The following is a 16,572-nucleotide window of genomic DNA, read 5'->3' on the forward strand; positions in this document are numbered from 1 at the left end:
CACTGATAATTATTTTTGGATTATTGTATCGACAACTTACTGATCACGCTAACATACCACGAGGCGTCGATATAATAACTTTTACACGGGTTCCCTGCGTTCCAAGAATTATTTCAAGGGTTCCTCCAGGGCCAAAAGGTTGAGAAAGGCTGCTCTACACTATCCACAACACCACTAACCTTTGTATCTTGGCAAATTTACCAACCCACCCTTCCATTTCCTCATTTATTTATAAAATTCACAAAGAGATAGAGTCCCAGAAAAGATTCCTATGTAACCCAACAAGCTTCAGGCGGAATACTCTCTTTCTACTACCAACTCTCTGCCTTCTGTAGGGAAGGCAATTCTAAATCCATCCAGCTAAGTTTCCTGGATCTCATGCCTCCTGATTTTCTGAATGAGCTACTTTGGGGAAATTTGTTGAACACCTTACTGAAATCCATATACACTACATCCACTGTTCTGCCTTCTTCAATTTGTTTTGTGACTTCCTCAAATAATTCAATCAGGCTCATGAGGCACGGCCTGCCCCTCATAAAGCAATGCTGACAATCCCTAATCAATGATTATAAATTGTGTCTCTAAGAATCCTCTCCAATAGTTTATCCAGCACTGTGTAAAACTCACTGTCTATAATTCCCAGGATTATCCCTATTACCTTCCTTGAACAAAGCAGTAACATTTGCCGCCCTCCAGTCTTCTGATACCACTCCTTTAGCTAGTGAGGATGCAAAGATCATTGCCAAAGGCACAGTAATAATTCTCATTGTAACCTGGGGTATGTGCCTTCTGACCCTGGGGACTTATCTACCCTAATGTTTTCCAAATGTTCCTGCACATCCTCTTTCTTAATATCAACGTGTTCCAGCCTGTTTCTAGGCTGTCCACACATTTGTCAAGGTCTCTATCATACCTGAAGTGAAGTATTCATTAAGGACCAGCCCTATGTCCTCTGACTCCAGGTACATGTTTCCACTTTTATGCCTGTTCGGTCCGGTCCTATCCTCACTCTAGTTATCCTCTTTTTTGTCTTGTACTTGAAGAACACCTTGGGGATTTCCTTAATCCTACTTGCCAAGGCCTTCTTATGTCCCCTTCCAGCTCAACCTTCGCAAGATCCTTCTGGCTACCTTATAACTGACCCGTGCATCCTAAACATTAAGTATGTTTCCTTCTTCTTCTTGAATAGATATCTTGTTGGTTCCTTCACCCTACTCCCTTTCCCTGCCTCAATGGGACAAACCTCTCTAGAAGCCCATTCAACTCCAGAACATCTCAGATTTAATTCTAGATCGACACTGAGATTCACAATTTAAACAAGCATTTGATCATTAATCACTGTCTCCAAGCAAAGGAAAATGTCTTGATGTAGCCAAAAGACCTCCTACCACAGAAAAGACAGCAAACACCTTTTCTTGCAATGTGTGCCAACTCAGCATAGTAAAGGATCTTCCCACTTACACACAGGATAGACTCAACTCAGACTTACTTGAGGAAGATCTGTAAAATAGCTAACAATGTAGAATATAGACACAAGGCTTCTTCACTAATACATTTTATACATGGTAGTCAGGGAACACTAAAATGCATATCTAATCCTCAAGGAAGTGCCCATCTAGGTATTACAGCTATAAAACCAAATCCCATTTTCTAGCTCTTGCTTCACTGCCTTGTAGGTTACTGTGACTCAAATGTGAAGATTCTACCACCTTCTCAGGCACTAAAATTCTAATCCCCACCAGATTGTAGTGAAAAAATATCCTACTTCTTCTTTCTCTCTCTAAAGTGGCTGCAGTAATAGAACATACAATGTATTTAAGCTGCAATAGATTTTATTCTTATTTAAAATTAACAAGGAAATTGCTGTCAAGAAGGCAACTCACCACCTTCTTTTCAAATACAATTAGGGATGGACAATAAATGCTAGTCTTGGCTGAGACATCTACATGAAAGATTGAAAATGCTTCACAATTAATTACTTGGCTTCATGATTTATCCTTACCACAAAATGTGGCAATAAGAAGAACATAAATAATAACATCTCCTGTTAAGGGTGTTGTGTCTCAAAAGGACAACAGATTACACTCAACAGTTGCTCAAAAGCCCTTAAAGTTTATAATCACTTCATTATAAAGAAGCATGCTTGAAGGGGAAAAGTGAAAGGCAAATGTAAAACTAAAACAATTTGTTGCTGTATATTAAGCATTCATAAGCACAAGCAGCTGCTCTTGATAAAAGAATTTTTTGGAAATTCTCCAGTCCATGTATAATTGACATTAAAGAGGAAAACATGGTTGACAATGCAACATTGGAATAAATGGGGTACCCATTGCCTTTTAAAGAACAAAGAATTTAAATGTCAACTAAATGTTCCAAAGATCTATAAATTTGCTTTTATTCTTGGAAAGAGAATAATATTGGTAAAGTTATATTTATATTGTCTGCAAAGATCCAGAATTATATTTTATCTGATGTACTTCTTCCAACCTAACAATAAAAAGCTAATATATATAGCTTTTTTCTGAACAAAACCTAACAGATAACATATCCCAAAAATACTTCAGAACATTTTTTATTGATTCTATAAAGTGACAAAGTTGTTAGTGCTCTGAAAACCCCTAACTATATTGCAGAATAATTTTTCAACACTTAATTATGAATTCAGTAAACATACACTCAGTGGCCACTTTATTAGGTACAGGAGGTTTACAATGACCAGTTAACCTACCAACCAGTATGTCTTTGGGCTGTGGGAGGAAACTGGAACGTTGTGGTCTTTTGCCGCTGTAGCCCATCCACTTACAGGTTCTACGTGTTCTGTGTTCAGAAATGCTCTTCTGTACACCACTATTGTAATGCATGGTTATTTGAGTTAATGTCCCCTTCCTGGCAACTTGAACCTGTCTGGTCATTCTCCTCTGACCTCTCTCATTAGCAAGGTGTTTTCACCCACATAACTGTCACTTATTGTATTTTCCTTTTGCCATTCGTACTATTCTCTATAACTCTAGAGACAAAATCCCAGGGGATCAGCAGTTTGTGGAATACTCACACCACCCTGCCCAGCACCAACAATCATTCCGAGGTCAAAGTCACTTAAATCACATTTCCTCTCCATTCTGATGGTTCATCTGAAAAACAACTAAACTTCTTGACATGTGTGCATTATTTTATGCATTGAATTGCTGTCACATGATTAGCTGATTAAATATTTGCATTAATGTGCATGTATACAGGTGTGCCTAATAAAATGGCCACTGAGTGTATACACAGTGAATTAAAGGTGGTAAGAGCAATTACAATTTATAAGATGGGCCATGATCTCTCACTGAATAACAGAGCAGGAACAAGGGGCTCAATGGTTTACTCCCACATCCATTCCTTATACTCCTCGATTCCTAACTCCTGGGAGTTTAGTCAGAACAACATTTAGACTCTCTTCATCAGCCAGTCCTGCCAAAGGGTTTCGGCCCAAAACGTTGACTGTACTCTTTTCCATAGATGCTGCCTGGCCTGCTGAGTTCCTCTGGCATTTTCTGTGTGTTGCTTGGATATCCAGCATCTTCAGATTTTCTTTTGGTTGTGACCCAGATGGTTAGTGCTTTCAGCAGCAGGGAAAATTTTTCATTACTACTTGTTGATGTTGACTTGTACAAAGATTTAGTAAGAGTGAAAGAGATACAGATGTTTATAGGAGAGCAAGGACTTACTGTTCTGATACCTGTAAGTCCAAGGTTTTTCAGATTCCTAGCCCCCTTCTTAACTATCTCCAGCAGTCTTTTCATGAAACTTTGATGCTTTTGCCTCTGAACTGTTAGGACTGAATCCTGATGTTTCTGCCTTTCGATGTTTTCAGTTTTACAGATGAGGACAGGACAAGGCAGGCAGAAGCAGAAGAGGAAGTCATAGGAAAAGTTGGAAAAGGCAAAACAGCAAGAAAGAAACAGAAAAAGAATGCATGAGAGAAAAATGTAAGTGTTAGAATAGTAAATACAGAGACTGATGAGAAGGGATAGAAATGGCATAGATTAAAAAATAAAGAATTGAAGACAGTATTTACCTTCTAAATCAAGCAAAGTTTGCTACCCACTACTCCAAACATTTACAGCAGACAGCTGGAATATTCAGCCCAACAAGTAATTGCCAGTTTTTGTGCTCCACACGAGTCTACTCCTTATCCTATAATAGTTATCATTATCTTGATGAGTTTGCTATTTCCAACTGAAAATGTAACAGACGTAATCAGTGAAGGGTCTGCTTTGAAGAAATAGGATTTAGCTTTATTTTATATTCTGGCTGATAGCTTTTATCCCCAATCACAGAAAGCAATTTTTGATTGCCATTTGCTCAGTAAATTGTAAACATGGTTACTTCTCACACTTCCCTTCCCCCAATTTCTGTTTCTGAAAAGCACCAAGTATTGTGTCATGGTAAAATAACTTCACGGGTCAGAAGCCCAGTGAGAATGAAGGACAATCAGTGAATGACATCAGGAATAGCAGCATAATAGACATTTAACTGAAGGGTAGCAGAAAATTATTTGCATGATCTAATGTGACAAGGGATTATGTTTCAGAAAATATGTGGTGAGTAGATAATATGTCATAAACATAGTATAATAATCAAAAGCATCTATAAGTATTGAGGTTTACAAAATTAGTCACATTTAGGTGTTTCAATTAAAATGTAATTCCACATAGTTACAAAAGTGTGCCCGCAAAACAAATGATTGAAAGCCATCTTGTGGCAAACAACAGTATTGCAAACTTTTGCCACTCACAATTCACCTAAATGTGTTTACTCAGAGCTAGAAAAATAGCAAAGATCAGAGTGGCTGAGATGCCAGCAGAGTACAGCAGCACCAGATCCAAATTCACCACAAAGAGCATGAAGAGCTAACAGTATTTTCCTATGCATGGATGATTTTTCCTTCCAAAGGAATTCTCTATGGTGTCTTGTGAACGTTATAAATCACCCAAAACACTGAAAAGTATGTTGTACCCTGCAGTGCAGCAATCTATCCCAATTCATTATAAAAATGGCCTGATCCATATTGTTTCTCAGAACAAGGTGTACTTTTAGGATGCGAAGCTGAGAAATAAAACCATAAAACAGAGAAGCAGAATTAGACCATTCAGCCCACTGAATCTGCTTCACCATTCTATCATAGCTGATTTATTTTCCCTCTCAACCCCATTCTCCTTCCTTCCTCCTCCCCTGTAAGCTTTGATGTCCTTACTAATCAAGAACCTATCAAACTCTATTTTAAATACCTAATTTGGTCTCCACAGATTCACCATCCTGACAAATGAAATTCCCTCTCAACTTTTAAAGGAATGTATTTCTATTCTGAAGCTGTGCCCTCTGGTCCTAGACTCTCCCCACTATTGAAAACTTCCTTTCCAAATAGACACTATATTTGGTAGGTTTCAACAAAATCCTCCTTCATTCTTCTGAACTCCAATGAGTACAGGCTCAGAGCCATCAAATGCTCCTCATACATTAACCCTTTCATTCCCAGGATCATTCTTGTAAACCTCCTCTGGACCTTCTCTAATGCCAACACATCCTGTCTTTGATACGGGGCCCAAAACTGCTCACGATACTCCAGATGTGGTCTGTCCAATGTTTAACAGGATAAATGGAATCAAAGTGAGAAATACATCCCCTCCTTTTCCAGTATACAAACCTTTTGACTGGTGATATTTATGGATTCAGATTCCTATCTCTTCACCCTATGGAGTAATTACTGAGGCAGATCCATGGCTTTTGGGAGGTGAAAGAAATCACACACACAGTGTCTTAAGGCTTTAACTGATCATTCTCTTTTCTGGAAACACTGTCGTAGAGTTGCTTGTCATGAAAATGTTTCTTTTTTGTACAGGCTATGGGGCAAAGTCTTCTGCTCACTTACCATGGACACCAAGTTTCCCTCTGTTCCACTTTCTGCATTGCCACGGATGACATCTTTGTGACTGGGACAAAAATACTTTATCTCATACTGTTCTTGACTCATCTGCAATCTATGACATGGTGACCACATCATCTTTTCCGCTAGCCATGTCTTCCATTGATGTGAAACTACACTTGCCCAGAAATGATCTTTAATCACCGGAATTCATTCAGAAGAATGAGAGATCTTATAGAAACATGTAAAATTATGAAAGGGATAGATAAGATAGAGGCTGGAAAGTTGCTTCAACTTGTAGGTGAGACTAGAACAAGGGGGCATAGCCTCAAGATTCAGGGAGTAGATTTAGGCTGGAGATGAGCAGGAACTGATTTTCCCAGAGAGTGGTGAATCTGTGGAATTCTCTGCCCAATGAAGCAGTGAAGGCTACCTCAGTAAATATATTTAAGTCAAGGTTGGATAGATTTTTGCATAGTAGGGAAATTAAGGGTTATAGGGAAAAGGCAAGTAGGTGGAGATGAGCCCATGGCCAGATCAGCTGTGAAGTTATTAAATGGTGGAGGAGGCTCGATGAGCCAGATGACCTACAGCCTACACCTGCTCCTACTTCTTATGTTCTTATGTCCCCACCAAGGATATGTCAGAAATACAATAACAAAATGTTAGGAATATGACTTTGATGGCATCACAGAGATAAAGTTGAGAGAAGGGAAAGACAAGAAACCGAACATTCTGGGGTGTAGAATCTTAAGGCATGATTTGGGGTGAGTGGGGTGAAGTAGGGGAATGTAGAGACGTAGAAGAGGAGGTGACATTACAGTATTGATTAAGGAACTAACTACTGCTGTAATGAGGAGAATATACAAGAAGGGATTTCAAAGAAATCCATATGGGTTGAGCTTAGGAACAAAAAAGGGGTAGCCCACTGGCCCATCTTACAGGTCAGAATCAGAATCAGGTTTATTATCACCGGCATGTGATGTGAAATTTGTTAACTTAGCAGCAGCAGTTCAATAAAATACATAATCTAACAGAGAAAAAAAAACAATAAATAAAATAAAAAATAATAAATAAACAAGTAAATCAATTATGTATATTGAATAGATTTAAACAACTGTGCAAAAACAGAAATACTGTATATTTTTAAAAAAAGTGAGGTAGTGTCCAAAGATTTAATATCCATTTAGGAATTGTATGGCAGAGGGGAAGAAGCTGTTCCTGAATCACAGAGTGGGTGCCTTCAGGCTTCTGTACCTCCTGCCTGATGGTAACAGTGAGAAAAGGGCATGCCCTGGGTGCTGGAGGTCCCTAATAATGGAAGCTGGCTTTCTGAGACACTGCTTCCTAAAGATGTCAGCTACGTGGAGAAATCACAGAGAGATACAAGAGTAATAGAGTTACAGCAGATAGTAATTTTCCCAGTATTGCCGATGATCACCTTAGGCAGGAAGGGTAGAGAGGGTGAACTTTTTAAAGTTTGTTCGGGACAGCCTTTTGAGACAGTACATGGATAGTCCTATAGACAAGGAGCAGTGCTGGACCTGATGTTAAGGAATGTAGCTAGCCTAGTGGTTGAAGTGTCAATGGGAGAGAATTTCACAGATAGTAGCCATAACTTTGTAAATTTCAGAGAGATAAGAATAAAACCCCGAATAGGGAGCAAGGCAGATTTCAATATCATATTTGACCTGGCCGAAGTAGACTCAGATAACTACTTTAGCATTATCTCCATATATTTTACCAGAGTCATTCAGAAGTGATAGTTCATGGTCAAAGTGCTCCCATAAGGGTAAAAGGCAAGGACAGCAAGTTGAATAGCATGGGTTGGACAAAGAAATCAATGTAGCATACAGCAGGTGTGGAGAACTTGAAACAGCAAGACCCTGCAGGAGCATATGAAGTGTAGGGAGTACTTAAAAGTTTTTAAAGTTGGGGAGTATTTAAAGTCAGGAGGGCAAAGGGGAATCACAGGACATCACTGCAGTATATGATAAAGGATAATCCAGAAGTATTTTATGAGTACAGATTCAGATTCATTTATTTAACTATGGGTCAAGATGGCGCTGAGTTGCGATCTCTGTCGAGGCCATGCCTCAGACTTCATTGTTTTTAGATCTGTAGGAATGATTTTGGGGACAGAGAGGAATTAGGGATCAGGTTAAGGTTCAGCAACAGGGATGTGGGGGAAATTAGCGGTCAGGCCAGAGTGCAAAGGTCAATGGGACTAGCTGGATTGATCTTATATTGAGCCAGTACAGACAACAGGGCAAATTGCCTCCTTCTGTATGGAAATCTTGTGACACAAGGAAATCTACTGAAGAAGGAGCATAGCCCAAAGCCTATTGGAAGCCATGGTCTTGCTTTACCATCTCACTGGCATTTTCTCAGTTCACTTCACCCTCACTATTTTACTAATATCTGAATTTGTGTGAAAAATGAAATGTTGCTATTGTTTAATATGGATATATTTTTGAACATTTGTAATCACTGTTGACACAGGTATGATGCATTTGTATATCTTACTGGAAAGCAATAAATAGAAAAATATGAACTACGTTGTTTTTTGGAACTTCATTGTAATTGCAATAAGTCTTAAATTTAAATTATGCTCACTGATCCAGTCTATTCTTAATGGAACTAAAAATACAAATTATTGTAAATGCCAGCAAATTTTCCATTTCACACCACTTTGCCAAAAACCCAGATGCACAGCAAAGTAGCTGAGCACAGTATGAGATTTTGTGGCTACTTCACTAGCCAAGAAACATCTTTAAACTTGCCAATACGACCCCCTTTTTAAAATTATAACCTGCTCTAGAATTTCATTGACCCCCTCCCCCAAAGATGAATTTTCAACTACAATGTCCCTCTCCTTAGTGAATACAGTTGAGAAGTATTTGTTGAAGAAGTTGATACATCCTTTGGTTCCACACGCAGATTCATTATTTGATCCTTGATGGGCTCTACTCTTTCCCTCTTCAGCTTATGTCCCACTGTTATAGGGTAACTGAATGATAAGATGGACTCCGATCCTCCTGGTCTACCTTGTTGTGACCTTGCACTTTACTGTCTATCTATACCATATTTTCTTCATTAAGAGCGACAGCAAGAACAAGTCAGCTTACAGAGAGGAGGTTCAGCGGCTAACGGACTGGTGCAGAGCCAACAACCTGTCTCTGAAAGTGAACAAAACAAAAGAGATGGTTGTTGACTTCAGGAGGGCATGGAGCAACCACTCTCCACTGAACATCGACGGCTCCTCGGTAGAGATCGTTAAGAGCACCATATTTCTTTGTGTTCTCCTGGCGGAGAATCTCACCTGGTCCCTCACCACCAGTTTCATAGCAAAGAAAGCCCAGCAGCGTCTCTACTTTCTGTGAAGGCTGAGGGAAGTCCATCTCCCACCCCCCATCCTCATCACATTCTACAAGGGTTGTATTGAGAGCATCTTGAGCAGCTGCATCACTGCCTGGTTCGGCAATTGCACCGTCTTGGATCGCAAGACCCTGCAGCGGATAGTGAGGTCAGCTGAGAAGATCATCGGGCTCTCTCCTCCCGCCATTACAGACATTTACACTACACTCTGCATCTGCAAAGCAAACAGCATTGTGAAGGACCCCACACACCCCTCATACAAACTCTTCTCCCTCCTGCCATCTGGGAAAAGGCACCAAAGCATTCGGGCTCTCATGACCAGACGATGTAACAGTTTCTTCCCCCAAGCCATCAGACTCCTCAATACCCAGAGCCTGGACTGACACCAACTTACTGCCCTCAACTGTGCTTATTGTCTTGTTTATTATTTATTGTAATGCCTGCACTGTTTTGTGCACTTTATGCAGTCCTAGGTAGGTCTGCAGTCTAGTGTAGCTTTTTTTCTGTGTTGTTTTTAACGTAGTTCAGTGTAGTTTTTGTACTGTTTCATGTAGCACCATGGTCCTGAAAAACGTTGTCTCATTTTTACTGTGTGCTGTACCAGCAGTTATGGTCGAAATGACAATAAAAAGTGACTTGACTTTATTCTGCATTCTGTTGTTTTAATTTGTACTACCTGTATTAATTAATTGATCTGTACGGACAGTTACAAGACAAGTTTTTCACTGTACCGAGGTAAGCTAATATACCAATTTAATACATTGTGGCCATGTGATATTGGTTCCAAATGCTTTACGAGATTGGCAGGCTGCCATAGGAGATCAGATTCAGATTCAATTATTTATCACATGTACATTGAAACACACAGTGTCAAATGTGTTAACAGCAGCCGATAAGTGTGGCCACACATTACAACGCCAACATTACGTCCCCTCCATGTTTGCAGATCAACACAAGAAATAACAGAACACCAGCAACAAAACAACAACTGGAAAACAAGCTCCTTACCTTCCTCCCCCCCCCCCCCCCATACAGACAATACTCCAACTCCAGCACAGGCCTTCTCGGGGTGTCTAGTTTCTGTACACTCACAGATATTGTGCAGACCTTCTCAGTGGCCTTGCAGACTCACAGACCCAGGGGCTTCAGACATCTGTCTTTGACTTCTGAATTGACCTTTGAGTTTCAAGCTTTGATCTTCAGTATTGAACCCAGGACTCATTTAATGACGACGAACGAGACCTTGGATGAGGACCCCGAACTCTGGGGTCTCGAACTCCTGACTCACTGATGATGGAACCCTGAACACTAGGCCTTGAACTCTGGTCTCTCCATCTCGTGTACATATAGGGCCTCCACAAAGGACAGCCATCTTCCTCTGTGAGTTACAACTTCAGCCAGAAGAAGCTTCTCCCTTATCTACACTGACAGGGTCTCCTCATTTCCACCTCGAGTGAATGCTCCTCAATTTGACGGCTAAGGAAAGGGATGGAGGGTTATGGGCTGAGTGCAGGTCAATGGGACTAGGTGAGAGTAAGCGTTCGGCATGGACTAGAAGGGCCAAGATGGCCTGTTACCGTGCTGTAATTGTTATATGGTTATAATGGTGTCTTCAACATAATTAAACATCTCATTTACCATATAGCAGTGGGAGTTAGATTGATAAGGACGGTAGTTTATATTATAAGGAAGGAACAAATGCCTTGTAAAGGAGAGAATGTTAAAATTATTATTCAGAAGTTAGGAGTGAAAAGCAGTAATAAATGGAGGCAGTGGAAAATTGGACGATTTGCAATTTTTGAAGGGTGGAATCTGAAAGGTATGCAGAGAGCATAGCAGTAATCAGCCCAGAAACCAGGACTTTCAGTACCAGCAATGAGCTGGGGCTGAGATAGCTACAAAAAAAAATCAACAGCAGAAAATGACAGGCTGAAGCATGGTAGGAATGAGAAAAAAAGGGTAAAATGGGGAGAGAGTTATAATTATGAGTGGTTGAAGATATTTATATGTTTCTGCTATGGGAGAGCTACATGTTTTTGCTTGTGATGTTTCCAAGCTTCAGGGTAAAAAGGAACAGCTCCATTGCGAAGGACATCATTTCTCCCTGAAAATGTTGATAATACATCAACCAGTGTGGAACAGAGCCAAACAGATTTGATGGAATCTGAGGTAATTTACAGATTTCAACTAGCTTGATTGTTCAAGACATCGCAAGTAGCCACAGGGTCCAGGCAGGCAGATGGCAGGGATTGGGGGGGTGGGTGGGGGGGGAGATAGGGGGAGGGGAACACTGGAGATTCCTGCCAGAAGGTATATTGTGGATACTGCAATATTTATTACAACAGGAAAATAGGCCGATCAGCCCATCAAGTCCAGTGGAACAACCACAGCCGTCCTTTATTATTTGTTCACCATCCCCATTAACTCCCCTTTGATTTTTTTGTCACTTAGCTACTCCAGTGATAACTTACAGCAGTTAATTAAGCAGGTGCTTTTTGGGATGCAAGGGGAGCTGACAGTAACATCGAAAACATACAAACTCACACTGATAACCCGTGCCAGTCTCCAAGTATATTGATGACTGTCTGACAGTCACCATGCAAAGCTCATAAATGATAAAGTAATTTGCCTTTAAGGGAGAAGTGAAGAAAATTATAGGCTCTCCTATCTTAGACACTTAATAATATATTGATTATGGCATCCAACAATAATTGATCACATACGTAAATTTTAAACAAAGTGTTAGGGCTTCAGTTTACAGGTGGCAACAAGTAAATGTCAAAGCTGAGTGGTGGTATCGGCAAGGGGCCAACGCTAGTTATTTTAATTTGTGCATGTCAGTGCCCTAACTAACTGCAAATGATTTACTCACTTAGCTCCTGCATTCCTGTGCACAATCCATGTTGTGGTTTTGAATCCACAATTACAGGCAGAAAGTCATTAAAGAAATTCATTGTGGGGATTTTTTGCCAAGTTGCCCAACTCTGGAATTTAACCTTCTGGCTATACCTCTGCCCTGTCAAGGAATCCAACACTGCACACCAATTTGATGCATGACTTACACTACAGACTTAGAAGTGTAGAAAAGGGGTGAATTGAAGACAGTGAGAGAAAGGTGGTATCAAAGAAAGTGCAATTAATAATCTTTTTTAAAAGCCTAAGCCTTTTAATTTTAATGTGCAGATGCTACTTGTTCTGTTTTACAGTGGCAGGGGTTGCAGGAAACTGCCCCAACTGGTGTTCTAACACTTATCAGCTCTTGTGGCATCAACGCCCAAACCTGTTCATATTGAACAAATGCACACAACGCAACAGTGCAGTCACGAGAACATAACAAATAGAAGGAGTAAACCATTTGGCTTTCATGCCCATTTCACTACTCAAAGTTCAAAGTACATTTATTATCAAAGTACGTATACAGAACATAATTCTGACACTTGTCCTGCAGGCAGCCACAAAACAAAAACACCACAGAACCCTGTCAAGAAGACATCAAATACCCAATGCACAAAAAAAGAAAAAAATTGCACAAACAGCAAAAAGCAAGTGAACAACACGTGGAATATCAAAGATCAGACCAGGAGTCCAGTGATATTCAGCTTAGCTTAGTTCTGTGCCGCTAGCCCACGGCAGGCCTGTGCCCCAGTACGCATTGATTGCTCCAATGAAACCTCTCAGAAACAGCAAAAAAAGAGTCAACGGAATCTAATAACACATGCACCATGAACCTCAAAGTCACCCAAAACAAGTCAGTAGCCTCGCCAATCGATCCTTGCAGTGTGGATCCCAGGACTCTTGTACTTTCCTCTGACATCAGCTAGCGAGAGGGAAAGAAAGACCAGTCAAACGCAGGCAACTGGCACCGAATGTCTGTCTGTCCTCTACTCTCCTCATCCACTTCGACCTTGATCGACGCCTCAATTGGAGAGAGCAGTGGAGTCGATCATGGGCTCATGCCCCGTCTCCAGGCTTTTAGCCATCCAAGCCGCACTCTCAGCTCCCAGCCTCACTGAACTTATTTGGAGGCAAAATAAAACCCAGATTGCCCAAAAACACACCATCAAAAAATATAAATCACAGGTTCCAATTGCACACAGCTTAGTAGAAGAATCATATTTGAAAGAAGTAGTTTCGTAAACCGTCGCCCTTAGTCATTGGCACCATCTTGATTCATCATTGGTGATCTTTTAACTATACTTCCTGATACTAATCTCAACTTCCCAATATTCCGCTAATATTCAAATGCCTTTTGCTCAATAACCAACAGTGTTTGATTGTTTCCTCTGGTAAACACACTTGAATCGTATTGTCTCAGTGCAGACTGCATATTCTGAAAGGATTGGGATTAAATCTGGGGCAAGCTTCATCTTTACGATATGATAGCACACTGGGGAATAAGAGCAGCTTGATTTTGGAACTCAAGAAAATAAAATGGGAGTAGGCCACCTATCTTCTCAAGCCTGTCTTATCATTTAATATGATTATGGCCGACCTACCTCCCCTCCTCTGTGTTAGATCCCTGTAGGACGCATTCCGGAATTGGGGTATATAGCAAATAATAATTCAGCAGCAGTCTGTCTTCAGACTGGAATGTGGATTGCAGACTGAATCTAAAATGCAGCTCTGTACAATGGTTATAATTCAAAGGAAGCATTGCAGATACATTGTAAATATAGAATTGTCCTGCCTTTACAATTGATCATTATTTAGAATATAAAAATGTCATGTAATATTGGATCAGGGAGGCCTCTTCTTCCAAGAGTGTCTCCAGTATGGTTCCTGCTTGTTTGGCTGAATAACGTCATATATATCCACCGGCTTCAGTGTCTTTCTGGTGACTTCATTCACAGTCACAGCAACCTCCATAGCTCCCATTTCCCCCAAACCTTTCAAAAATTTATCTAGTTCCACTTTAAATATTTCTATTGAGGTAGCCCCCATGAATGCAGAGGAAATGGAAGGAAAGGGATTCAAGTAGGCAGAAGGAATTAATTTAGTTGGGCATCTGATTACTAATTAGATCGTAATGACAAAATGGGCTGAAGGGCCTGTTCCTGTTCTATATTCTATGTAGCTCTCTGGGGGCATAAACTGCAACATCTTAGCATTTTATATAAATTTCAGCAGTTCTTTGTTAAACTTGTTTTTACATGAAATGACAGCTATGCAAACTTATCCCAGTTTCCAGTTCTCGGTCCACAGCCTCGTAGGTTACTGTAATTCAACTGCACGTTCAACTACTTTAGTGCAGGGACTCTACCACCCTTTCAGACACTGAGTTCCAGTCCCCCATCAGATCATGGGTAGAAAAAAAAACTTAGTTCTCTTCAAGTCCTTAGAGACTTCTGAAATAGCAAAAATGTACTTGAGATGAAAGTCGTTTTAGCCCAGTAAAAAAAATTAGCAAAGCAACAATCACACTACCACATACTAATGTAAAATTAGGAATGAACAGTAAATGAGAGCCTCGACAGAGACATCCATATCCCATAACTGAACAAATAAAAAAGCTTTAAAATTAATTACTTTACATCATAAATTACCACACAATATAATCTGTTTTTATGAAAATCATAATGAATAACATCTCCTGTCTTGCAAAAGGACAATAGGTCATTAATTTATAATAAAAATTTGTTCAAAAGTACTGGAAAAACTATAATCACTTCATTATGAAGAAATATGCTTGAAGAAAAAAAATGAATGGAAAATGTAAGACATACACTAAAACAATTAATTGCAGAGATCTGGAGAAGATGCCCAGAATATATTTTAACAATACCTCCTGCGTGGCATCTTGAACATGCCAAAAGAATTTTCCGCTTTATATTTTAAATAGTAATGGGATTTACTCTCTGCGTCCAATGAGTCACAGAGAATGGAAACTATTGGGTTATGAGGTCAAAAGGTTTAATGCAGAAACTTACTTCTTTTTTTCATCCTCATTCAGATTTTTCCACATCTCTTCAAGTTTCATGCTAACATCTTGCAGATTAGCTTTTGGGTTCTCTGCTAACAGTTTGGGTCGAACTTCTTGCATGAAAAGGGCAGAGGCTGGCAGAGACTTTTTGACAGTGCGATTGCTGATCAAGTCATATAATGTGATCTGACCAATTTTATCCTGCACCACATTAGAAGAATTTGTAGTCGGGTGGTTGTTTGAATTACTATTGGTTGGGCTGTGTTGCTTTGTTTCATCACAGGCTATTTGATCTTGACTAGATGCGCTGTTGGGTATCAAAAGCTTTACAGGTGCAAGTGCTTGCTCCATGGAATCTTTCATCACACCCTTACTCCAATCATCAGCAGTTAGTTCACTGGAATCCTTTGCAGTGGTGATCTCTTCTCTTAATGTCACAGGTACCGGGGGCAAATGACCAGCACTTTCATTGTTAGTATCAGGTTGACTTTTGGAAAGAATGCAGCCATCATCTAATGCCAATGCCACATCAAATTCTGGCACAAAAGTTGACTGCACATTCTCAGCAGGAGGTGGCTCCTTGGACTTGGTCTCAGCTATGTTTCTGTCAGAACTCTCCTGTTCATCAACCGCCACCTCAAAGGTATTGTTAGGAAAAGTGATGTTTTCAGCACAAGCTTTTACAGTGTCAGCGACCAGGGAAGCTTCTCTCGTTGTTGAGGTACCAGTGTCATTTACTTCGCCACTTCCACCAAGTCCAGTTTCTGGTAAACATTCAGGGGATGGTTTATCAGGTTGAGGAAGTTGCCCATAAACTGAAATCAACACTTTCTCAATTACAAATAGGATGGCTTCCTGGTGAGAGGGAAAATACCATAAGATTTTGTATAGAGAATCATTTATGTTATGAATACAGATTAGAACATAATAGCACAGCACAGTATGGGCCCTTCGGCCCACAATGCTGTGATGGCCTATATAAACCTACTCCACAATCAACCTAATCTTTCCCTCCTGTACAGCCCATAGTCTCAATTTTCCTTACATCCTTGTACTTATCTGAGAGTCTTTTAAATGTCCTTATTGTATCATTCTCTATCACCACTCTCAGTACTGCATTCCAGACACCCATCACTGTGTAGACAACCTACCTCTGACATCTCCCCTAACTTTCCTCCACACTTAGGCTTTAATTAGTCCCAAAATTAGAATAAAAGTAACAGCACCTCCAATATGCAGAAAGATCTGGGTGTTCTGGATCATGATTCAGAAATGCAGGAAGAGCCAATAAGTGAGGAAGTTGACAGATTGTTATTTCTTTATTGCCAGGGGCTTTCATACAAAAGTAGTGCAGTTATGCTTTAGT

The 16,572-nt window shown here is 40.1% G+C and overlaps 1 protein-coding gene across 1 annotated transcript in view; it reads right to left on the reverse strand.

Moving 5' to 3' along the window:
• Positions 1 to 16,572, reverse strand: part of pms1 (PMS1 homolog 1, mismatch repair system component) — a 93,349-nt gene that overhangs the window by 17,369 nt on the left and 59,408 nt on the right. Inside the window, exon 9 of the mRNA XM_073046992.1 lies at positions 15,214 to 16,061. Coding sequence (XP_072903093.1) covers positions 15,214 to 16,061 — 848 coding nt within the window. The remainder of the gene's footprint in view (positions 1 to 15,213; positions 16,062 to 16,572) is intronic.

The sequence above is a fragment of the Hemitrygon akajei genome, chromosome 5 (assembly GCF_048418815.1).
Source record: "Hemitrygon akajei chromosome 5, sHemAka1.3, whole genome shotgun sequence".
In the NCBI taxonomy this organism is placed as follows: domain Eukaryota; kingdom Metazoa; phylum Chordata; class Chondrichthyes; order Myliobatiformes; family Dasyatidae; genus Hemitrygon; species Hemitrygon akajei.